Below are 23067 nucleotides of genomic sequence, written 5' to 3'. Positions count from 1 at the left end.
GATTAACAGACTAGGCTGATGCAAAGTGGCGGGTGCTTAATTAACGGAATGGAGGGGTATATATTAACGGAAGTTACCTAGTAGTAATTAAGAGTGATAGTGTACAGTGATTCTACCAATGTGATAGTGTGGCGCAGCTTGCATTGCCTGCCCGTAACACAGCCCGAGTGAGTGAAGTTCCCTACAGCTTTTCAAGCAAAGAACCCACAAACTCCGGCAGAGCCTCCAAGGCAACATCCTCACGTACTTCAAGTCGCCGACACTGCACTTCCAGGGTGCGCTGCTTTTTCCAGCCTTTGCCTATGACCACAATCACAGGGTACCCAATAAGATCTGCGTCGCCCAGCTTCCAGCCCATCTGCTTATCGCGGTCATCCAGGATGACGTCCAACGCAGTGGTGTGCTGTGAGGTGAGCGCGTCGTAGATTTTCTCGGCTTCCTCTTCCAATCCCTTAGCAGGGACGACGATGACTTCGTAGGGAGCGATCGCCCGGGGCCAGTTGAGTCCCTTGGAATCTGCCAGGTTGTCTGCTACCGCGCTGATCATGCGCGATACTCCGATACCGTGACAGCCCATTTGCATTGGGACCAACTGGTCTTTTTGAGACGATGAACGGTCGCCTGCGTCGAGGTGAGCGCGGTCAACCACCACAGAAGCCTGGAGGACATCGCTGTATCGCGTGCCAAGGTGGAACGTGTGACCAAGTTCGGTGGCTTTGTGGGTCTTTGTCAGACCTTGGCCACATTTCGAGCACTGGTCGCCTTCGTGCACCCGTACAAGGTTGAGATAGTTGTTGGTTCCTGGGAAGCGATCGAGTTTTGAAAAGTCAATATCCTCCACCGCACGGTTGATCCCGTCCAGTGTGTCCGTCAAGGGAGGGCGCTTGTATGCCCGTACGTATGAGTCATACACATCCAACACTCGGGGCCGCTGGCTGGAAGCCTCCTCTGACTGAATGTGAGTCGCCCATTGTTCCAGGGGGTTCTCAATACTGATATCGAGGTCTATGCCGGCTGCCTTGGCTATAGATTTGACGGCATGGGAGTTGACTTCCCTTTCAGCTGGCGGTTCACTAGGGTCCTTCAAGGTATACTGCGGATACCAGCAGCGCAGCAGTGTGTTTTTGTCGTGTGATATCGCCATCCACAGGCCAACAGAAACAGCTTTCGCTGATTCGTTGGAAACTTCACCGATGTCAAAGCCGGATGCGTGACCGACTTGGACCTGCTGGTCGTCGATATTATGAGCCTTGCCGTCGGCAAGCTCCTCATTGTAGACACTATCGCAGCTGGAACAACTGATAACCGTGTCCTCGCCCTTGTTGCTAGCAAAGTGGAACTCGTGACTTAGGCTGCCGCCCATGTTCCCAGAATCCGCAGCAGCAACCAGATAAGGGATCTTGAGCTCATCAAAGAGCTCTGTGTAAGCCTTCTTAACAGCCGTGTACGTCTTCAGGGCATTCTCAACGTTGTAGTCAAAAGTGTAGAGATCCTTCATGATGAATTCACGCCCACGAAGTAAGCCCTGTCTGGGACGTTGTTCATCTCGGTATTTCCTTGCTAGGTTGATGTAAGCTGTTGTTCTCAGCTGTGGATGATATACTCACATATTTGGTACACTCGCACAGGCAGATCTCTATAAGATTTGGTAAGATGTCCTACCAGAGTGGTGATTTCTTCTTCATGAGTTGGGGCAAGAAGAAAGCGGGACTCTTTCCGATCCTGAAAGCGAAAGATCTGAGACAGATATTAGCAAAAAATCGATGACTACACAGCGAAATTCATACCTCCGAGCCCTCCTTGAGACGCCCAGAATGCTCCCAAAGTTCCTGGGCGGATAGAGATGATAATGACACCTTAGATGCGCCTGCATTGATCCACATGATAAGGAAGAACTCTATAACTGCGGGCCTATTGTATACATACCGACTGTTCGCATATGCTTGTCAATGAGACGCTCCAGCTTATCTTGCACACGCAGTCCCAGTGGTAGCATATGGAATATTCCCGAGTAAGCCTAGATTTGAGTTAGAACTATATCCATCAAATTGGGGATGACACTCACCTGTCGCAAAAAGCCACCTCGGATCAAGAGGTCATTGGCATCCTCTGAGCAACATTAGAAGCGGTCAACATTGCGATGGATGGCCATAATCAATACCTTTCTCACCCTGGACGGGCTTTTTGGTAATACCGCCCGTCGGGATCCAGAAATTAGACACCCGACTGCGCCCATCTACCTAGAGAATAGTCAGTGGGACTGCTGGGTTTAGAGTGAATTAGAGCATCTACATGAAAGGCGCATTTTGATGTTCTATGGAATCGAGCAATGCCAAAGTATGCTCGACATGTTGCGGAATAACGGCCCGGAACCGGGCGAAACCCGGAAATCATGAGGCCGGACGATCAGGACAGCCCCTCAGTACTTGGCAGTAATGTTCATCCAAACCAATGGATGACACCATAACCAAGCCAGATCAATCGCAAGTAAATAGATCGCAAACATGCGAAACTCGACAACTTCGGATGGACCGTGCGCAGACCCATGGGTCTCGGCCCGCCGTTTCTCCGGCGGCCTGGCGGCTCTCCTCAATTTTTTGGCGGCAGAAAAAAAGTAGATGCAAATCCCCATCATCAAGTCTACATTTGGCCGTAAAACTATCGTCATGGCCAAAAGTAAGGGGAAGCGCTCCTCCGGAGCAAACGATATCATCCCCGACGGTGGTGTCGCAGTTAACGACTCCGCCCCCGGTCCTGATGCCCTTCCACAACTAGAGGAAAGTGCATTTGCCGGCTTGCGACAGAAGATCGAACAGCGACTGAAGGACCAGAGCGCCTCGAAGCAGAAGCCCAAGAACAACAAGGGAAAGTCGGGTCCCAGTGATACGCCACAGAAGAAAGAACCTGCACCCAAGCCCCAGCCGAAGCAAGCGTTCAACAACGACAAGAACAACAAAGGCAAGAAGCGGGACCGCAATGGTGAGGTGATCGCGAGGGAGGACAAGGTTGTTTCGAAGGATAAGAAGCCGGCATCGAAGGAGAACCAGGACGATGTTTTGCGGCAGGAGATTTTGGCCCTCGGAGGCACGGAGGAAGACTTGGATCTCATCGCCGGGGTTGGCTCGGACTCTGAAGTTGAAGATGCTACAGAGAAGAAATCCAAGGGCAAGTCCGACGACGCTTCGCTCCGGAAGGAACTGTCGAGTATTCTGGCAGCGGCCGGTCAGGTTGTCCCTGACGACCTAGAGGACGACGAGGTGGAGGAAGAGGAAGCCGAGGAGGAAGAAGCAAGCGAGGAAGATGATGGCGAAGAGGATGACGAGGAAGAAGTCGAGGATGACGAGGATGAGGAACCGTCAGAGGATGAGGAGCCAGCTCCTGCTCCCGCCGCGAAGGAGAGCAAAGAACCCGCCAAGAAAGAGAAAGCCAACAAGGAACCTACCGCCGAAGTTGTCTTCCCCAAGGAGTTCGCCAAACTCGTGAGTATAACCAGCCCAATCCACATATATCCTTCTAATGTAGCCCTTAGTCTGTTCGACCCAGATCCGATTGGTACATGACGGAATTGCCCTCTATACCGACAGCACAAGCGAAGTCTCTGCCTCGCCATGTGGTGGATCGGTTCTACGATTACGCCGTCTCCCTCCTCGAGAAGGAAAACAAGATGTACGCGGAAGCGCAGCAAGCATCTGCCTCTTCATCCCACAAGTTCTACAGCACGATCATGTCTACCGGTACGCTTAGCGATAAGACCTCTGCCTTGACTCTTGCTGTACAGGAATCGCCTCTTCACAACACAAAGGCAATGGAAAACCTCATTGCCCTTGGAAAGAAGCGCAGTCGTGCTCAGGCCGTGGAAGTCTTGAGATCGCTCAAGGATATGTTCGCTCAAGGAACACTACTTCCTAGCGACAGGAGACTCCGGGCTTTTGCCAACCAGCCGTCTCTTATTGCTGCGTTGCAAGGCGCAGGCAGCAAGTGGTCCGAAGGAGACCCTCTCCCTGGAGGGCTTCAGAAGAGCCACTTGATTGTCTGGGCGTACGAGCACTTCTTGAAGGATCAATTCTTTGAAGTCCTTAAGATCCTTGAAGTCTGGTGTAATGACGAGATTGAGTTCTCTCGCTCCAGAGCTGTCAGTTACGTTTATGAATTGCTCAAGGAGAAGCCGGAGCAGGAAACGAACCTTTTGCGACTGTTAGTCAACAAATTGGGAGATACTTCGAAGAAGATTGCTTCGCGGGCATCTTACCTCTTGTTGCAACTTGAACAGGCGCACCCTCTGATGAAGCCCACCATCATCGCCGCCGTCGAGGAAGTTCTTTTCCGTCCTGGTCAGAGTCAACACGCCAAATACTATGCAGTTATCACGCTGAACCAGACGGTCTTGAGTGTCAAGGAGGAGACCGTTGCCCGGAAGTTGCTCGACATCTATTTCTCCATCTTTGTTGCTCTCTTGAGGCCTAACAAGGAGCCAAAGGGCAAGAAGAATGGAAAGTATGGCAACAAGCACAACAAGAACAAGGGGAAGGAGGACGCTGATAAGGGTCTGGCTCAGACTGAAGAGGTGCGGGATAAACTGACCTCTGCAGTTCTGACTGGTGTCAACCGAGCCTACCCGTTTACCAGCTCGGATAGTGAACGGTACGTTTCGCATATCCTTCCTTTCTATATATCACTAATCCGTCATTAGACTCTCCAAGCACATCGATACTCTCTTCCGCATCACACACTCCGCCAACTTCAACACCAGTATCCAGGCGCTCATGCTGATCCAGCAGATAACCTCGACTCACCAGGTTGGTGCTGATCGCTTCTACCGCACGTTATACGAGTCTCTTCTCGACCCTCGGGTTGCTACATCCTCTAAGCAGTCGCTCTACCTCAACCTTCTGTTCAAGGCCTTGAAGAACGACCTGAACACTCGCCGTGTGAAGGCGTTCGTGAAGCGTATCGTTCAGGTTCTCGGGTTGCATCAGCCCGCTTTCATCTGTGGTGTCTTCTACCTGATCCGTGAATTGGAGAAGACATTCCCCGATCTCGCTTCCTTGTTCGATCAGCCGGAAGAGAACGACAGTGATGACGAGGAGGTGTTCCGCGATGTTCCTGATGAGGATGACGAGCCTCAGGAGCAGCCAGAGGTCACACAGAAGCCGGAGAAGCCGTCGACTCAATACGACCCCCGCAAGAGAGACCCCGGCCACAGCAATGCCGACCGGACATGTCTGTGGGAACTGGTAAGTTTAATCTGCTAATGAAATGCTGTCACGCGCTAATAAGGTATCATAGCTGCCTTACCAGTCTCACTTCCACCCGTCCGTGTCAGTGAACGCGGCTCATCTGCTCGACCACAAGCCAATGTCCGGACAGCCCGATCTCACATTGCACACGTTGTCACACTTCCTCGACCGCTTCGTCTACCGGACCCCCAAGGCGTCTGCGCTCACCCGTGGTTCATCCATCATGCAACCTCTGGCAGGCAGCGAGGCCAAGGATCGGTTGGTCGCGGGCGGCAAGTCGATCCAGCAGCTGCCTCTCAACTCGGAGGCCTTCTGGAAGAAGAAGTCCGAGGAAGTTGCAGCGGAAGATGTCTTCTTCCACGAATACTTCAACCGCATTGGAAAGGGTCAAGACAAGGACAAGTCCAAGAAGGCCAAGAATGCGGTCGACGAAGACGAGGAGGATGCCGAACTCAGCGGCGCCGAGTCCGAGATCTGGAAGGCGTTGGTTGATTCCCGTCCCGATCTGGAAGCAGGCAGCGACGACGACGATCTCGACATGGACGACCTCGAATCCGCTTACGACAAGTCTGACGATGAAGACGAAGAAGGCGGTGACAGCGAAGTCGAACTCAATCTCGACTCGGACGACGAGATGGAGGACATCGAAGAGGAGCAGCCTGCCACCAAGCCCAAGGCTAAGAAGGGCAAGGCCGCCAAGGAGGAAGAGCCATCCGACGACGAGGATGCATTCGACATGGACGTTTCAGACGACGAGGCCTTCGTTGACAGTGACGAGGAACTGCCCTCTGACGTGGAACTCGCAGCGGTTGAGGAGCCTCCGAAGGATGACAAGCAGTCTGACCGGAAGAAGCGGCGCAAGCTCAAGCACCTGCCGACATTTGCTTCTGCGGACGACTATGCGGCCCTGCTGGCCGGGGAGGACGAGGGAATGTGAATTCGGAGCTTGTAGTTACTACCCTGATATGCTATCTATTGCAGTATACCACAAAAGCATGCACTTGGTTCGGAGTCTATCTTCCATCGTAATCCAGGTATATACAGCACTGTAGCTACAGTAAAGTGCAATAGAACCCAATAAATACCCCTTACTTTAAACATACCACCAACACACTACTCAATAAAGTAGTATGCAAATATGGTACGGGCCGCCATAATGGCTTCCATTCCATTCCATTCCCACTCCAGATCCCCCTTGCGCCAGCAACCCCTGACCCAGCGATAGAGACAGTCCAAAGACTCGGATTCATTCTCCGAGACTTTGCGCCGTGCAATATTGTCAAGAAGAATACATATATACTAATAGTACCATCAAATTACACACAATAAAAACCAACCATCCCATAGAGAGCTACATCCTCAACCAGCCAGCTATAACTGATAGCTACTAGCTGCCGATAAGGTTCCATCAATCGCTCCCGCCGTAAGAAGTGGCGTAAAAGCGGCGCCACTAGAGATCAAGCCAGCCGTTATCCCAGATAGATTGGAGGACTAGTCTAGATTGTGGACAGACACAAGACTGCTGGAGGCGTAAGACTAGTGTCAGCCTTAGCGTCTGGTGTAAGGCGTGCATACCTTGAGAAGAGAGACTTTGTCGACTCGGCAGAGTTGCCGTGTTGTGTTATGGGGGGTTGTTTCCGGGTTATTTTATAGCCATGTTCTTCTATCTTGGTTGCGATGATGATACAGAAGCAGGCTTACTATTAAGTACAGCGAGGTTTATAGCGTATATAATATTATTGAAATTTGCACGCGGAAGCTACATAGTAGCTACACTACACTACCTTACATACCAAGCACAAAAAAAAAAAAAGGCTCAGGCTAAAGAAAAGAACAAAAGGTTATATGTTGGTGAGATCTCCCTGCAGTACTAGTGCTGAGCGTGCATACGCGCATAAGGCACATGGTTCAGTTAACTACTGCTCCTTACCCAACAAAGTAAGTAATCCCACCAGTCAATCCCCAGGCACGTGGAGAAGTGGCTTATCACGCCATCTACTAGCGCATAGCGTGCTCGACAAGGCTTGAAAAGAAGCAGAAAATAATAATATAAGCAGTGTCAGATATTTACTGGCAGTGGCGGCTTTTTTTCATTCATCTGTTTGAATTTTCTTCCTTCCCAACCGAACCTTTTCAGTTAGCTTAGTTTCTTTTTCATGTTTTTTGCCATCGAAGGAATGCGAATGCATGGATCCATGCACAAGGGAAAACCAGTAAGAAGATCTCCATACGATATTCGAACAAGGGTCATGGAAAAGTTATCGAAGCCATGCGTTGTCGTCGTATGACCGGGGGGGATTTATGCTTGGTACTTATCATTCATGCATAAGAGAGAGGCGTAGCTTTGGTCATGCCACACAACATCGTTTGCTTAGTGCAACTTAATTTTCAGAAGCTGATGGGGGGGGGAATGTATGGATCGGGATAAGGTAGCAACAAATGGTTCCATTTTGTTCCTTCACTTCCTTCCTACTTCTTGGAGCGGAAATTCTCTGCAAGAGGGGTTTTCCGTCAAAAAGAGAAAAGAGGAAAAAAGCTCAGGACGGATGCGGGGCAGTTCTGGATCGGGCGGTTCCGCCGCGGACATTGGACAAATTGCTGATTGGCTGGGGAAACAGGCAAAGGTTGTACCGGGAACGGACCAATGGGCGGTGGGGACTGATTGGGGTGGGGTCTGAACGCGGCATTGCTGTTCTTAGCCGAGTCGAGCTTTACGGAGGTGGAGTGAGTTATCTATTAGCTACTTTGTAGTGAAGGTAATGATGGTCAGGATAGATGGGGGAGAATGATTCATTACTATAGTAACTTGGAAGGGGACACAAGAGACCTCGAGTATCTTGTCCCTGGACCAAAATCTAATACTGCTTCTGCTTAGGTTTGTCCCAGTAACCTACCAGACTCTACTAGTGGTAGTAAAGATGCACCGGTGGTCAATCCCGCTGGAGGACGTCATACGAAGTAGATGTTGTCATCGGCCATTCCGGACAGTCGGACTGACCGGCTGCATTGCACGCCGGTCATTGGATCTCCGAGCCCTCGATTCGCAATCAGCGACCGCTGCTCTGGTTGTAATCTGTTCCCCAGTTTAAATAAATAAAATCGTAAATTAAATCGCCTCTCCCGGTGGGTTTGCATTTTGTCCAGATAGTCTTGGGGTGCGCAGAAATCACCGGTGCTAGGCAACTAAAACCCATCCGGCGCGCGCTTTGGGAGAACCCAGCTTTCCAGGGCAGTCCAGGTTAAGGAAATAAGCGCATCCAGATTAAATCTCTTTTGCTTGAATTTCTTTTTCCCTTTTGCCTCAGCGGTACTTTTTCGCTCATTTTCTTTCAATCTGCTCGTGTTCACAAGCTTAGCACGTCATTTTTCAATTTTTCAATCTATATTATTACCTTGGGTGATTTTGTGATTCTTTGTCGCGCATATCGCAACCCCCCCCGGTCTTGTAGTGTCGATCTGCCTCACGGTTATCTCCAGTAAGTACTAGGTTGCCCGCACGTGCCTTCGCCAGTGATATTCTTCTCTAGCCTGAACCTGACAGCTAAAAAGATGTTAGATCCTTCCTCCGTTCTTCCTGTTCGCTCTTCTCTCACCTTCCGTCACTCGCCTCGTTAATTCCCCTTCACTCGCTGCCGGTCTTCGCTAAGGCAATTCCTGATTACCATCTGTCACCTCTGATCATTCCAGAGCTATCCTTAAACGATCTACTTCAGTGATTTGGAGTCGTTCTATTTTGTCGCATCTTAAGGCGCAGTACATGCATCCAAAGACATTTAGTGTCTCTTCTTCCTTTAGCTTCATCGCTTCCTACCACCTGCGGCTTGTCCGCTCGATAAAATGGCGGAGTCCAACACTTTCAAGCCCGTCGTTTCCCGTCGGTCGTCTGTCTCCGACAATGCCAGTGCAGCAGATAAGTTGAAGCAGATGGATCTGGAAAATCAGAAACAGCAGGTGGGCTCTGGCTCAGACACGGAGGGGGAAATCGGTCGACAGATTGAAATGGAATCGGAGAATTCAATTAAGTACCGTACCTGTAGCTGGCAGAAGGTATGTACTACAACCCGCTTCAAAGCAGCGTACGCGTGCGATGCGCGCAGAGTTGCAATGACTGACCACAGACTTATGTTTCATTAGACGGCCGCCCTCCTGTTCTCCGAGTATATCTGTCTGGCTATCATGTCGTTTCCATGGTCCTATTCCGTTCTCGGCTTGGTCCCGGGATTGATCCTCACCGTCGTCATCGCCATGATTGTGCTTTATACTTCGCTGGTCATTTGGTATGTTTTCCGTCGTCGCATCGCTTGGGAGGAAAACCGCTCATATCGTGTAGGAAGTTCTGTCTGCGACACCCACATGTCCGTGACGTGTGCGACATCGGCCAAATGATCTTCTGGGACTCCAAAGTTGTGTGGTACCTGACTGCGGTGATGTTCTTGTTGAACAACACATTCATTCAGGTATTTTTCTTTTGCTTGAGAAGTTATTTATAGCGCTGACCTGGATTAGGGCTTGCATTGCTTGGTCGGCGCCGAGTACCTCAATACCATCAGTGGTCATGGAGCCTGCACCATCGTGTTCTCACTGGTCACGGCTATTATCTCGCTGATCTGCTCACTTCCACGCACCTTTAGCGCCCTATCCAAGGTGGCTACCCTGTCGGCTTTTACCACATTCATCTCCGTCATGTTAGCCCTCATCTTCTCCGCCATCGAGGACCATCCCGCGGGCTATACCCCGGAGAAGGGAGACCCCATTGTGAAAGCGATCCCTGTGCCCGGAACGACCTTTGTCTCAGGAATGAGCGCCTTTCTCAATATCAGCTACACCTTCATCGGTCAGATCACGCTGCCAAGTTTTATTGCGGAGATGAAGGAGCCCAAGGACTTCTGGAAGTCTGTCACCGCCGTCACCATTGCCGAGATCATCGTGTTCAGCTTGGTCGGCTCTATCGTGTACGCCTACACCGGTAACCAGTACATCACGTCGCCGGCATTCGGCTCTCTGGGTAACGAGGTATACAAGAAAGTGTCCTTCTCGTTCATGATTCCGACGTTGGTTTTCCTCGGCGTGCTGTATGCCTCCGTGTCAGCGCGTTTCATTTTCTTCCGCTTGTTCGATGGCACCCGCCACAAGGGTAACCACACCGTGCTCGGATGGGCCGCCTGGACTGGCATCCTCACCATCCTTTGGATCCTCGCCTTCATCATCGCCGAGGTGATTCCCTTCTTTTCCGACCTGGAGTCGATCATGAGCTCCCTCTTCGATTCATTCTTCGGCTTCATCTTCTGGGGTACGGCCTACCTGCGCATGCGCCGGGAAGACTATGGACCCAATTTCTACAAGAACCGTGGTATCCGCGGCTGGCTGGGCGCGATTCTCAATGTTACTCTTATCTTCGCTGGTTTCTTTTTCTTAGGACCAGGAACTTATGTATGTCTTCCTTATTCTCCCCTGATACAAAAGAAGCCGCAACTAACAGAACCCCTAGGCCTCCATTGATAGCGTCATCATCAGCTACCGAGAAGGAACCGTCGGCACTCCTTTCTCCTGCGCCAACACGGGACTGTAGATACAACCAACCATCTGAGATGAAAACCAAAGAGCAAATGAATCGGAGATGAAATAGCTCCAGGGCTGGCACCACAGACAAAAACCGGGAAATGATGATTTCTTAACGAGTTCTTTCCACCATATGAACGACGACACTTTATTTCTGCTTATTAGTTTTATTATTGTTTGAGACATACCCATTGTTATGCTACTACCACTATTGTTGTTCGTGTACGAAGAAAAAGAATGTGATTTCCAACTGGCTGGGTGCCGGACTATGATGACGTGACTATGGTGGTGGATTTTATGAGAAGGGGATCTGGATTGGGAGGAATATATTTATAAGTAAGTGTGTGTCCGAAGTAGTAAAGGCTCACACATTAGGTACTACTAGTAGTTTTAGTTCTAGTATTAGTTCTTAATTTCGTCCTACTCAGGCAACGTAAATCTAATACACAGCATACTATGGAGATGGATGGTAGGACAACAGATGAAGCGAGGGTGATACTACATTAGTAGCTGCGTAGTATGCATATTGTGATACCAGGTAAGACGAAGTGTCATGGGTCTAGGTAGTAGTATCTAGTAAGTAGGACTTAGGTACTAAATGTGTCATTAGTGAAACTGTTGCTAATAGAGCAGCAGCCTGTTCCGTCCTCCTTCGTTCTTGTCCCTGTCAATGATACGTACGGTATACAAAGTACTAAGTACTCTTGATAACAGATAACCGGTGTAGTAGGGTAGGGCATTTTGTTTCTCTTATAGTATCAGCACGGGGGGTTTTTATATACTATTTCTCTACTATCTGTAAGCATACTAGCGGCGATGAACTGTACCTTTTATGTACTATTTATCTATAACTACTACTCAAGCACCACCATCCTCTCCTGCTCCCCACCTTCACCACCAGCCATCACATACCTTATAATCATACTCCTCCGATCCTCCGCAACTTCAATCGTATGCGTATACACACGATACTTTCTCGGGATAAACCCTTTAGCATCTCTTCCCTCATCCTCAAGGTCAATCAATCCTCGACAAATATTCACTATCAGATACGAATCATAAAACCCCTCGCGATGGGGCCACACCTTCAGCAATTGAAGCGCTCGTTCTCTGGTCTCTGCATCCCGACACCTCACACAGCACCAGAACAACGATGGTAGGACACCGATATCAGTGACCATGGTGGGGAGGTTCTCGTAACTCCCGTATTCAGTCACGAAGGTGGCTATGATTCGTTCACAGAGGTCGTTGATGCGCTTGAACTCGGGTAGGAAGTTGTCGTAACCTAGTTCCGTCGTGTCTAGGGAACAGCCGAGCATGCTGGTTAGGGTTGCTACGTGTGTGAGGATGACGTCCACGCTGCGGGTTTCTCGTAACGTCCAGGCAGTGTTGGATTCGTGGGACGAGATGAATGATTTGAGGTCGAGGGTGAAGTCTGTTAGGTCGTGGTGGAGGGCGGTTTGTTTTGCGGAGAGGGTTAGAGTGTTGAGATTTGGGTCTTGTTCGCCGCGGAAGAAGAGGTTGCAGAGAGATTGGAGGTGGAAGATGTTGTTCATTAGTACGCGTAGACGATCTTTTGCTTCGGCGATGTTGTGGATTGGCGTGACTTCGTATGCTACTTCCCGCACGCTGCCCTTGGGAGGGTGGCCGGTTACGACGACGTCAGGGCCATTCCAGTAGGCTCGCGGGGTGTTGAGCTGCAGGAAGGCTTTGGCGAGGATGCGCTCGGTGGTTAGTGCGTGGTGGGTTGATTGGGTTTTCAGGATGTTGAGGCCTTGTTGGAGATGGGAGAAGGCGTTGGTGTAGTCCCCCTCGAGGAGTTCGAGGATGATGAAGGTGATACAGCACATGAGTGTGATGCCACGGACTTGGGGGCCATTGGATTGGATGCGCCGGCGCAACATTGCCATGGAGCGATTGTATTGTTCCAATGCAAAGTGGTGATGGCGGTGATCGGGTTTTGATTTCAGAGCTTTGATGCTCCGTTCGTAGTCTTCATGAAAGGCACTGAGCGCGACTACTGCGTGGCAGACGGCGGGTTCTCGATGACACATTTGTAGTACGAGACGTTGCCATACTTCCGAGTCCGCATACCCCACTAGCATGGGGATGGTGTTGTGCTCGAAGAACTGGAGACATCGACGCTCATCGGAATCCAGTCCAGGGAGACAGAGGATGAGGCTCTTTGATGGTTTGGAGACTGGTAGTGTCACCTTACGAGAGGGTAGTCGATATTGAGTGTACCCGTCGCATTTGCGCCCTGTGGAAGTGCAGTTGCGGCATGCATTTGGGGTTTCATCACATTTGATATGGCGGGACCTGCGTGCACGGACTGGGAGATTAGCTGCTTACCCTAGGATCAGGAGCCTAGTCTTGATGTTGACGCTTGTAATCAGATGCGGAAGTGGAGTAGTAGGATATTGAGTGATGAAGACTGACCGACAGGTGCGACATCCATTTCTGGATCTATGGGTGAATGCTCTTTGTCTTCTCATGTTGGCTGGCTATGTGCGGAGACACGCTTTGGAGGGTTGTTCATCTCTACAGTGCATACTGGCAGTGACACCTTGCCATGCACCTTCACTGAATTTGCATGTAACAAGCAAAGGATGAGAGCCTGTCCGTTGGATCACTCGGCAACACTCTGAGGAGGGAGATCATTATTGGGAGAAAGGCCTCTTCCTTCTTGGTAAGTGTGTTGTTAGCTCGACTACTAATAGTCCGACTAGTGCGGGCATGGATGCTGGGTGCCCCAGGCAGAGAAACCACGCCCTGTCATTTCAATGTTTCTGATTGGCCCAGATTAGAGTGGAGCGGTGAGTCGGACAGGTCACCTGATTTATCCATTTTACTTACAGTCGATGCTGACTGTTCTAGATTCCTCTTCCCATGTTAACTCTGGCAAAGCGTGCTGGCTTTGGATTGATCCATCCCAAGCTTAGGCGGCTGCTTGATGCTTATGACGGGCTTAACTCATCATGAGATGACTTCTTCCATCAGCTGATGGGATAATTATCCTAGCATCACTATCCCGATTCTGCAGATTGGGCTACTGTGGGCCCCTTCAGCCGCACCTGGTGGGTTTTCTGCGATGCAATATCCTGATGCTGTATAGGCCTTTCAGCACCCACGAGTAGAGAGGCTGGGCACATTAAAAGGTGGATTTTCGAAACATCCAGATCCGATTCATTCTATTGAATTCATTTGTTCATTCGTCCATCCTCATATTCCTTCCGCAGGCTTATCAATGCTGGCCATGCTTAATGCTGAGACTTCCCTCATGCAGGCCCCAAAGCATTGTAGGTTATAGCGTGGCTGTACCGCTCTCCCTTCATTCCTAATGTACGACTAGCCAGCCAGCCAGTCGGCCAACCACATTCTCCAGCATCCGTACTCTATTGCAGTAGTCCTTGCATTAGCAGCTGCAACTAGTCAATCCCGCTTTCTTAGTCTGACAAGTCCGATGGCACGCATCGGAGATGATATTGGGTATTAAAACGTAGCAAATCCCGGTCTCAGTCTCCGCACCTTCGCCTGTTTACTTCGAAGTCGAGCGGAATTATACAGCCTCCAGTATGACATTCTAGGCACGCATAACACCCCAAGTCGGCCTGCGCTCCTTCAGATGATTTTCATGATCACCCCTACTGGTTCTACAATATCAAATCCCTTGGTACTCTAGCACACACCATGTTTACTATCAATACTATATCATTCCTAGTCAAGCTGGAGTCAACAACATGGATCTGGGCTCCCGTCCTAGCAGCGATTATCTTCTGGCTTCTAAGCACCCCGTCCCTTAAGACACCCCTTCCTGTAATTAATCAGAGGCAACGGTTCGAAATCGGAAGCCTCGGCTCCCTTAAACGGTTTTTCAAAAATGCACATGGCTTAATCAGAACTGGATTCAGTCAGGTATGCCCCTCTAAACTCTACTTCCGAACCATACGTATTGATGAGTTGTCTACCAGGGCAGCGCTTTTTATCTCTACTCGGAATTCGGGCCAAAGATCGTGCTAGCCCCCAAGCATGCAGATGACTTTCGTACTCATCCCGCATTAAGCTTATTGGATGCTATTGCGGAAGAATTTCATGCTCATATCCGAGGGTTTGACCCTTTCAACCAGGATCCGGCTCTTGTGAAAGATGTTCTACGCACGAAACTGACACCGAGTTTGGGTGAGTATATCATGTCTACACACAATCGACCTAGTCAAACACATTCTAACCGTCATGTCTGGTAGATAAGTTGGCTCGGCCTTTGTCTGAAGATACTCGTCGTGCGCTAGGAGAGATGTTCACAGATGATCCCAGTAAGCTCAGTGATTCGCGATATATTCACTTGCCCTACAATGATGTTAATAACATGTCACCACCAGATTGGCATGATTTACAATTGAAGCCGAATGTGGCTAGTCTAATCTCCAGACTGACATCAAGGGTATTCCTCGGGGAGAAACTATATCGCAATCCGGACTGGCATCGAGTCACAGTCGACTATGCCGTTCACACCTTCCTGTCCGCTCTATTTCTCCGAATGTTCCCGCGCTGCACCAGACCCTATGTGGCATACATCCTACCATTCTGCCGTAAGATACGCAACGAAATTAAGGAAGCTGAAGGCATCATCACTCCCGTCGTCGAAGAAAGACGGTCCGCCAAGCGAGAAGCCATCCGTCAAGGAAAGGAGCCCGAACACTACGAGGACGCGATGCAATGGATGGAGGAATGCGCAAAGGGTAGACCTTACGACCCGACTCTTGCTCAGGTAGCACTCTCACTTGCCGCTATACATACTACATCGGACCTGCTCACACAGATGATCTTCTACCTTGCTGGACGGGAGGATGTTATTAAGGCGCTACGAAACGAAATAATCACAGTTCTGCAAAACGACGGATGGACAAAATCGACGTTCAACGACTTGAAGCTCATGGATAGCGTGTTGAAAGAGAGTCAACGGCTTAAGCCGCACAGTATAGGCAAGCTTTCTCCCCACCACCAACCCTTACACACAACCGAGAATTCACCTAACACAACCACAACAGCGGGAATGAGACGCTTCGCACAAGAAGACGTGACCCTCTCCGACGGAACCGTCCTCCCCAAAGGCACAATCTCAGTTCTCGCCAGCGAGTCCATGTGGGACCCTACCATCTATCCAGAGCCGGAGACATTCGACGCATACCGATTTCTGAAGATGCGCGAGACACCCGGTCTTGAAACTGCGGCGCAGGCAGTTTCGACTTCGCCTCAGCATCTGGGGTTCGGGTTGGGGAAGCATGCTTGTCCTGGACGTTTCTTTGCGATTGCTTTGAATAAGATCATTCTGTGTCATGTTCTTTTAGAGTATGATTTCAAGGTGGCTGATGGGTGGAGCCCGACGGTGAGGAAGTATGGGTTCATATGGCAGGCGGATCCGGTGGCAAAGGTGTCTGTTCGGAGGAGGAAGGAGGAGATTGTATTGTAAGTTGGGCTGTTGGGGGTTGTGTAGATGTGTTGACAAGGTAGGATAGTGATATATAGTATACACTGCTGGTCGGATGACTGATTAGTAGTACTATATTCAAGAACGACATTAGTCTTATAACTGGCGAGAAAAGAAAGGAGTTCTAGTTAATCAGATCCTAACTGCTAAATTGTGTGATATCTACGCAGACTAGTATTCCTAGAGCGAGTCCTCTCAGGGTAACATCAAGAGATACTACATTTACCGAAGTACACCAGATAACCCATCGTTAACCAGAAGAACAACTAAATAGTCACTATTTAAACCCCTTAACACGAGCCGCAGCGACAAACCCACACCGAAGGTAATCCGGCGGTCCCAAAACCCTTTTCAACACGGGAAGCCACCAGTCCTGGGTACATTTACGATGAATGACCGTGGCCATAGCATATTCCATATATCCAGGGAGAAATGCACTGCATCTCCACCCCACAATACCAGTAATCCGGCCATGCTTTACCGTGATATTATCAGCGACGAGATGGCCATGGGTCAAGACAAACCGTGAAGGCTCCTCCTCCATATTGTCATCCCTCATTTAGGGTACGCAGCAATCCCAAAACACCCTCGAAACAGGACACTGTATTTTCTTCAACGCCCAGTCATCAAACAACTTTTCCGAGGCGAAGGGTCCCATGCTCCTCTGACGCCAATAACAGTCGAAGACATCGCTCGCCGGTTCATTGCCAATGTGACCAATCAATATACGGTTGAGTGAGTTCCCGCATCTTCAGTATCTTTTTTTTTTTTTTTTTTTTTTTTTTTTTTTTTTTTTTAATTTAAACCGCCCGAAGTTAGAATAAGACAAGACACTGGACCAGAGACTTTACGATCAGCTTAGCTTAACTCACCTGCTCTCTCAACTGACCCTCAATCCCCTTCTTTTGCGAGTCGTCCAAATTATGCCAGATCTTATCAAGCGACAGGCCAGGTACGCGATCACTCACCAAGACCGTATCTATGTCTCCCACATCCCAGCATCCCAGCACGTACTCGAGGTGCGAGAATGCCATCCATTCTCATGGGCATACTGCATGCATCATTGCAGCTTCGGTTCGCCGGAATGTATTGTATAGAAATACTTGATATTAACAGCGACTAGTCTGCCGGCCGGCCCCTGTCGTGGACTCGACCACTCTGGTATCTATCCCCTTTCTCATAGATGATATTTATTATTGCCTTGAACGAGATTTCGTCGTTCCTCTGCTTCCTTTTTCATAATACTCTTCCCGCTCCTCCATGGTGAGGTTCGCCCACCACGTCTCAGTAGTATCCATGGTAGAACGACTTGGAGATGGGATAAACCGAGGGAGAAAAAATAATCCAATAGGAACAGAAGGGGTGTTGAAAGGTGATCAGAATTGATAAGATGTGCAGACTATATAAATACTATTTATAACACACTGGCAATTGAACGAGAATCCGAACGAGGATGAATTTGAAGGAAGCATCCATTTTTGAGTCTAACGTCACTGGATCTGAATTCACGACTTCACAAATTCAGTTTCATGGTGTCTTTTTATTGGGAAAGTTCCGCTATGGTAATATTTGAACGATTTTTTATTGACTACAGATTGGATTCACTTGGACAGGGTCTATTTGAGGATATGACAATTTAGTTGACTTCGAAGGAGCCACAAATTATATATACACTATCCCAACAACCTGATGCTTATCATCATAGTATCTAGTGCAATGATTGCAAAAATCAGCATTTATTCACCTTTTTCGTCAGGACGTGCTGTGTCCTTTCTATTAGACCGCACGTTTTTATCAGGCCAGCCTCTACTTGGCGTAGTATTCGCTTTATTCGAATCTGCTAGTTCTCCACTGAAAAACGCAGTTCGCTAAGTTTGACCTAAACCCCTCTGATTAATCCATACAGTTAGATTTCTTTATTTTCAGATCGATGTAAATCCTGGAAATGCGCCGGATATGATCATCCCTCCGACCCTTGTACATGCAAGATGCCCACAATCCTTCCAGCCAGAAGAAATTGGGTAAAGTCATAGAAAACGAGAAACATGAGGGTAATATACACGCCGGTCCACCATCGTTAGTTCAAATACACGCTTCATTGCTCCTGGGTCGTGTCATTCTCCTCGTCAGACACCTGCGGGGCCCAGATCCCCAACGACTCGCCTCCCAGTAGCCTGACGCCGGGCTTCGCGTGTGTGTTCACCATGGATTTGCTGGACACTGCCAACGCGTTCATCAGCTCTCCAACGCGGCGGGCCGCAACGAAGCTGCTCGTCAGATGCTCCACTTCGGCCACCTGGGTTGCCAAGTTCATGCACTGCACCAAGAGCTCGCTGCTGAGCACATGAGCCGAGAAATACATCGTGTTGTGGTAATCGAGGAACACTTCGGGAATGTAGGTGTTACGAATCTCCTCCAACTCCTCCTTCTCGGCTTCTATATTGACCATGTCAGTATTGATACACTCAACCCCAAGCAGACAGGGTTGCTTACCATTCTCGTAGTTGACCAGCCACTCGTCCAACATGACATCGATTTGGACGCTAGTGTCATCTAGGGCTTCCTGTAGCCCTTCTCTCAGGTCCTTGAGCATACCCGAATCACGCCGCCGTTTGTTGCTGCGCCAGTGGTAAGTACAACGCAAACCCATTCATAGATTGTCATGACATACTTTTCTAGTTTTTCATAGATAATGGCATATCTCTCCAGAGCGTCTAATGCCAGAATAAGGACCTCCAGGTCACGCATGGTCTGTGATTGCTGGAGTAAGATGCTCGCCTGGCTTCCCGATGCAACTCCGTTGGTTCGCGACCGAGAACGCTTGTGAGGGGAGCTGAGCAACCTCGACTTCGTCGGACTGGAAGGTTCTGGGGAGTTGACCTCTTGCATCGCCGCCACATCGAGGCTAAACTCCGAAATGTCAAAGCCGAACATTTCCCGCGAGATGTCGGACAGCTTCATCCGCCGACACAGCTCCCGAGCTGCAGAAAGTCGACCCGAAACTGTGATATTGTTAGCCTTGCATCTCCTACACGGAACAAGGGTATGTCCATACTATAGAACTTGCGGTACAACAAAGATCCGAGCTGACAGATTCGCCCCCACTGTCCATCCACGTAGCGAAGCCATTCGAGACTGCGTATGACATTCTCATCACTTTCAGATATCTCGGTTCCAATGAAATCCGTCTTCACCGGGACCAATTCAAGGTTGCCATCCTTGCGGTTGACAACCTTCGGGTGCCGCTTGACCGTCCTGGAGTGGTCGATGGCAGAGACATTCACGCTCAGCCACTCCCACTGGGTCTGCAGGACAGCCTCGACGTCGATGCCGTGCTTCTCCATCAGCCGAACCAGGTTCTTTCTCTCCCGTGGATCAACAATCTCGATCAATACCTGAGCCAGAACAGACCTCGTCAAATCCTCCGGGAGAAGGGAAGCATAAAGCGGAATGATATCCACAACACCAAGGGATTCCAGGTTAGCGATATATCCAATCACGTTCACGCAGGCAGTGTTGTAGAATTGAGTGTCGGCGCGAACGTATCCAATGGAATGGGCGACGATGTAAAGATGGGTGGCAATCCGGAGCGCATCGCCGTCCTCTGCAGCAATGACAAGACTGTCATCGACAAAGGTAGGTGACACATCAGGAACGAAGGATGACGCATCAGATTTGTTGTTCGCAACCTGGGACACTGCCTGGGCTAAGGAATAGAAGAATGCGTCGTATCCTTTGCCCAGGATTGTCGCCTGGATAGTGCGGTACGGGTTCCGTGCCTCGCTTCCAACGCGCTCGTTCCCTCTAGTGTACTGCACGAATTTGTTGAATTCGGCATATCCTGCCGGCTCAGGCACGAAGGCAACAGGGGTTGTAGGTGAATGGCTTAGCTTCCGCTGGAACTGCTTGCAGAATCCCTGGTAGCGAGACAGGAGGACGCTGTTGAAGTGCACGAAGAGATAGTCATCCCAGGTATGACAGACCTTGAAGGCTGCCTCTGTTTCGCCGCAGAGCAACGCATAAACCGCCCGCTCAAAATCTTCGGCGTGTGGACTCCGTGCCAAAGCACTGCAGGCGGCCCTCCAGGACTCTTGGGAACGCCAGTTCATCAGGCGTGTGTGCCCATCATCAATAGGTGTTCTTCCTGTGTGTGTTTCAACATCCACGCTAGTACCACAGATGCTGACGGCTCGCCATGTTTCCAACCGCTCTGCACACCATTCGCGGATCTTGAACCAACTCTCCCCATGTCTTAGCATCTTCCAGCACGTCATCCATGTAGCGCGCTCGTAGAACTGATCCTGTTTCTGTAGGCTCTGCCTTTGGCGTGTGACGGCGTCTGGATCTAATTGGGTGACTAGTGGCTCCGATTTATCCGAGCTCAGAAGCGTAGCGGTGATGCCCGGGTCATTAGGCTCGAGGGGTTGAGGCCAGGCTCGCAGTCGCTTCTGTCCCTTGATCGTTTCCTTCGTGTAAAGCCATCCGTGGGACCATGATCCCTGCCCTCTTTCGGCCTGTGACTCTAACTCAGAGATTAGATAGTCCACATCTTGCGTGCTGTATTTGGCCGAGCGTTCGAGCCACTTCAGGATGATAACGCATTCCGTCGCATAATGGTCCGCAGTCAAGAATTGGTCCCAGACGTCGCGATCGGGGGAGTACCGGTGTAGATTCTGGAAGACAAATTCTTGCGACTTCTTGGAGTCGGCTCTGCGGGGCGGATCGTCCCTGCTGATAAGGTTGAGGAGAAGTCGCCAAGTGTCGGCTTCCAATTGTAGACGCCGGAGCTCCTCTGCAGTCTTGGGATCGAACGATGCGGATCCGTTGCTTCGAGCAGCACCCAATCCAAGCTTGGCCCGTTTCAACGTGTTTTGTTTCGTGATGTCGCTGATTGCATCTTGCGCGAGGGTCTGGTAGCTCTTCACCAGGTTATAGGCAGCTTGGTAGTTCGACAAGTCCTCCGAGCGGTTTCCTTTTTGTTTGAAACGATCCAGTTTTTCGGCGAAGGCCTCAATCTGGCGCGTGACTCGATCTGCGGTGCGGCGAAGGGGATGCAAGGCCTCCTGCGCGCCTGCCGACGTAAACAAGTCCGGTGTTGCTGCATCTATACCATCTAGCAAAGTCAGCCTTCCTAGCACTACCAGAAGTCGTAAGGAGCATACTATGTCCATTTGGAGCGAACCCCAGATCCAGTGGTGATTCGCTCCCATTCAGCGCGTCAGCGGCCTCTTCCTCTGATTCCTCGTCTTCGTCAACGTAATCATCTTCCATGTCTTCATCCTCATTGGGCTCCATGTCGTCTCCCTCTTCGTCCATGGGCTCATCGTCATCATCATCGATTTCAATAACATCCGACTCGTTCGTTGGTTGTTGAGAGGGCTGAACAGTAGAACATCGGTCGGTCAGCGCACCGCCTTACAAGAAAGCCAAAACAAAGCAACTCACATTTATGGACGTGAACCCAGCAGGGGCGCCCGAGCCCGTGGCCCTGGTTAAGGGTGCCATGAGCGCGAGGAAAGGCCGGGGAGGTTGACCGGGAGAGAAGGGGTGTGTCGGGGGAAGGGCGATGATAGAGATGGAGGGTGTTTGCGAAGGGACCTTTAGCTTTCCAGGAGGATTCGGGGAAGAACTGCAACTTCCAATCTTCTTCGTCTTACTCTTTTTGGCCGTGTTTTGGGCCGACGGGCCACTAGCCCAGATGGGGACTAGCGCCAACACACACCATAAAAACTCGCGCACTTCGGCCTTTCCCTCCTCTTCTTTTTTCTTTCTTCATCAAATGTCTATAGGCAATCATTAGAGTCTCGGAACGAGCGCTTCAATCTTCGTTCAGGTCAAACGGCCTCTCTGCGTGCTCAAGATTGTCTTAGAGAAATTTGGCAATTTTCACAACTAGCCTAGCTCTTTCCTCGAATGGGAGCTCAGACTGCAAGGGAATTGTCACATTCCAGCCTCAGTTTTACCTGAGATGGATTGTCTACTAAGACTATCACTATCACTATTTTCCGGCAACGACTCGACACGTTGTCAAGAGCATTGATGAATTGGTCTCTACTCTATTGTCGACAAAGTATAATTGGTAGTATGTACACGGTCCGTAGAACTCTGATGAGACACGAAATTCTCTGCAAGGCAAGCTAAGGCTCCATGCCCCGTTGCTTCATCTTCAGACGCAGCAAGTTGGGCTTAGGACAACTTGGAGTCTTTGCGTCCTCCCCTCGCGCCTGGTAGAAGGCATTGCAACATTCATAAAGAGCATTGATCTGGGATTGACATTTCTCTTCCTGGTATGAGTTCTTCGTGAGGCATGCTGCAAGGATTAGTGCCGTTTCTGCACGTGGATGTTGTATGGTGGTAGTCACCTTGTATGGCACACTGGCAATTGTTAGTCATGCATCAAAGGAATGTTCTAACTAGTATCTGTGACCTACAGCTCGTGGATGGCAAGGCGGGTCAAATGCTATGTCTTCCTTAAGTCCGCCCTGCTATCTGTTACTCTCAACTCAAACGGGAGTCAATGGTTACACTCATACCATGACGCAATATACTATACTCAGCCAGAGAACTGGCAACAAGACAGAAGTAAAATCACAAATGAAGGATCCCAAAGGCTAGGACTGAAAACAAAATAAAACCTAATCAGAAAACTGAAAAGAAAATGACCCAACACTGAAAGATGTATCAAGAGAAAATCAAGTATCAGAAGTAGTAGTAACACCTTTGATCTCATTCACTGCAGCGAAGCAACGGGAACTTGGACCTGCGCCGCAAAATAGATTCTCC

At 49.9% G+C, this 23067-nt stretch overlaps 8 protein-coding genes across 8 annotated transcripts; 4 read left to right on the top strand and 4 right to left on the bottom strand.

Moving 5' to 3' along the window:
* Nucleotides 1-181: 181 nt before the first annotated feature.
* BO87DRAFT_411841 (putative proline--tRNA ligase AIM10) lies at nt 182-2472 on the bottom strand (the record flags this gene model as incomplete). Its single annotated transcript, XM_025626467.1, has 7 exons — nt 2293-2472; nt 2162-2240; nt 2066-2109; nt 1927-2017; nt 1788-1867; nt 1608-1737; nt 182-1560 (listed from the first exon to the last, which is right to left on the bottom strand). The coding sequence occupies exons 1-7, from the start codon at nt 2392-2394 to the stop codon at nt 182-184; spliced, it is 1905 nt and encodes a 634-aa protein (XP_025485398.1). The 5' UTR covers nt 2395-2472.
* Nucleotides 2473-2633: 161 nt separating this feature from the next.
* BO87DRAFT_402853 (RNA-binding ribosome biosynthesis protein MAK21) lies at nt 2634-6249 on the top strand. Its single transcript, XM_025625719.1, has 4 exons — nt 2634-3479; nt 3530-4641; nt 4691-5234; nt 5287-6249. The coding sequence occupies exons 1-4, from the start codon at nt 2667-2669 to the stop codon at nt 6172-6174; spliced, it is 3357 nt and encodes a 1118-aa protein (XP_025485397.1). The 5' UTR covers nt 2634-2666; the 3' UTR covers nt 6175-6249.
* A 1222-nt stretch (nt 6250-7471) lies between these two features.
* BO87DRAFT_9783 (uncharacterized protein) lies at nt 7472-8062 on the top strand. The gene has a single exon (XM_025629710.1). It carries the CDS (start codon nt 7677-7679, stop codon nt 7986-7988), a length of 312 nt encoding a protein of 103 aa, XP_025485396.1. The 5' UTR covers nt 7472-7676; the 3' UTR covers nt 7989-8062.
* Nucleotides 8063-9074: 1012 nt separating this feature from the next.
* On the top strand, nt 9075-10806 carry BO87DRAFT_381931 (putative neutral amino acid permease; the record flags this gene model as incomplete). The annotated part of the gene is made up of 5 exons (XM_025624581.1): nt 9075-9284; nt 9372-9514; nt 9568-9694; nt 9744-10667; nt 10726-10806. 5 exons carry the CDS (start codon nt 9075-9077, stop codon nt 10804-10806), a joined length of 1485 nt encoding a protein of 494 aa, XP_025485395.1.
* Nucleotides 10807-11417: 611 nt separating this feature from the next.
* Nucleotides 11418-13443, bottom strand: BO87DRAFT_402851 (Zn(II)2Cys6 transcription factor; the record flags this gene model as incomplete). Its single annotated transcript, XM_025625718.1, has 5 exons — nt 13232-13443; nt 13149-13181; nt 11655-13115; nt 11605-11623; nt 11418-11453 (listed from the first exon to the last, which is right to left on the bottom strand). The coding sequence occupies exons 1-5, from the start codon at nt 13252-13254 to the stop codon at nt 11418-11420; spliced, it is 1572 nt and encodes a 523-aa protein (XP_025485394.1). The 5' UTR covers nt 13255-13443.
* A 1023-nt stretch (nt 13444-14466) lies between these two features.
* BO87DRAFT_402850 (cytochrome P450) lies at nt 14467-16266 on the top strand (the record flags this gene model as incomplete). The annotated part of the gene is made up of 5 exons (XM_025625717.1): nt 14467-14711; nt 14768-14975; nt 15041-15109; nt 15176-15772; nt 15845-16266. The coding sequence occupies exons 1-5, from the start codon at nt 14487-14489 to the stop codon at nt 16264-16266; spliced, it is 1521 nt and encodes a 506-aa protein (XP_025485393.1). The 5' UTR covers nt 14467-14486.
* Nucleotides 16267-18189: 1923 nt separating this feature from the next.
* Nucleotides 18190-21874, bottom strand: BO87DRAFT_454703 (nucleoporin Nup84/Nup107 family protein). Its single transcript, XM_025628581.1, has 6 exons — nt 21730-21874; nt 21447-21663; nt 19340-21397; nt 18956-19286; nt 18778-18902; nt 18190-18720 (listed from the first exon to the last, which is right to left on the bottom strand). Exons 1-6 carry the CDS (start codon nt 21787-21789, stop codon nt 18380-18382), a joined length of 3132 nt encoding a protein of 1043 aa, XP_025485392.1. The 5' UTR covers nt 21790-21874; the 3' UTR covers nt 18190-18379.
* Nucleotides 21875-22340: 466 nt separating this feature from the next.
* BO87DRAFT_372051 (DUF1903-domain-containing protein) lies at nt 22341-22989 on the bottom strand. The gene is made up of 4 exons (XM_025622195.1): nt 22818-22989; nt 22716-22766; nt 22647-22659; nt 22341-22594 (listed from the first exon to the last, which is right to left on the bottom strand). The coding sequence occupies exons 1-4, from the start codon at nt 22818-22820 to the stop codon at nt 22422-22424; spliced, it is 240 nt and encodes a 79-aa protein (XP_025485391.1). The 5' UTR covers nt 22821-22989; the 3' UTR covers nt 22341-22421.
* Nucleotides 22990-23067: the final 78 nt, after the last annotated feature.

The sequence above is a fragment of the Aspergillus neoniger genome, assembly GCF_003184625.1.
Source record: "Aspergillus neoniger CBS 115656 unplaced genomic scaffold BO87scaffold_1, whole genome shotgun sequence".
Taxonomy (NCBI): Eukaryota; Fungi; Ascomycota; class Eurotiomycetes; order Eurotiales; family Aspergillaceae; genus Aspergillus; species Aspergillus neoniger.
The sequence above is the reverse complement of the archived record's forward strand: the minus strand, read 5'-3'. Positions and strand labels throughout refer to the sequence as shown.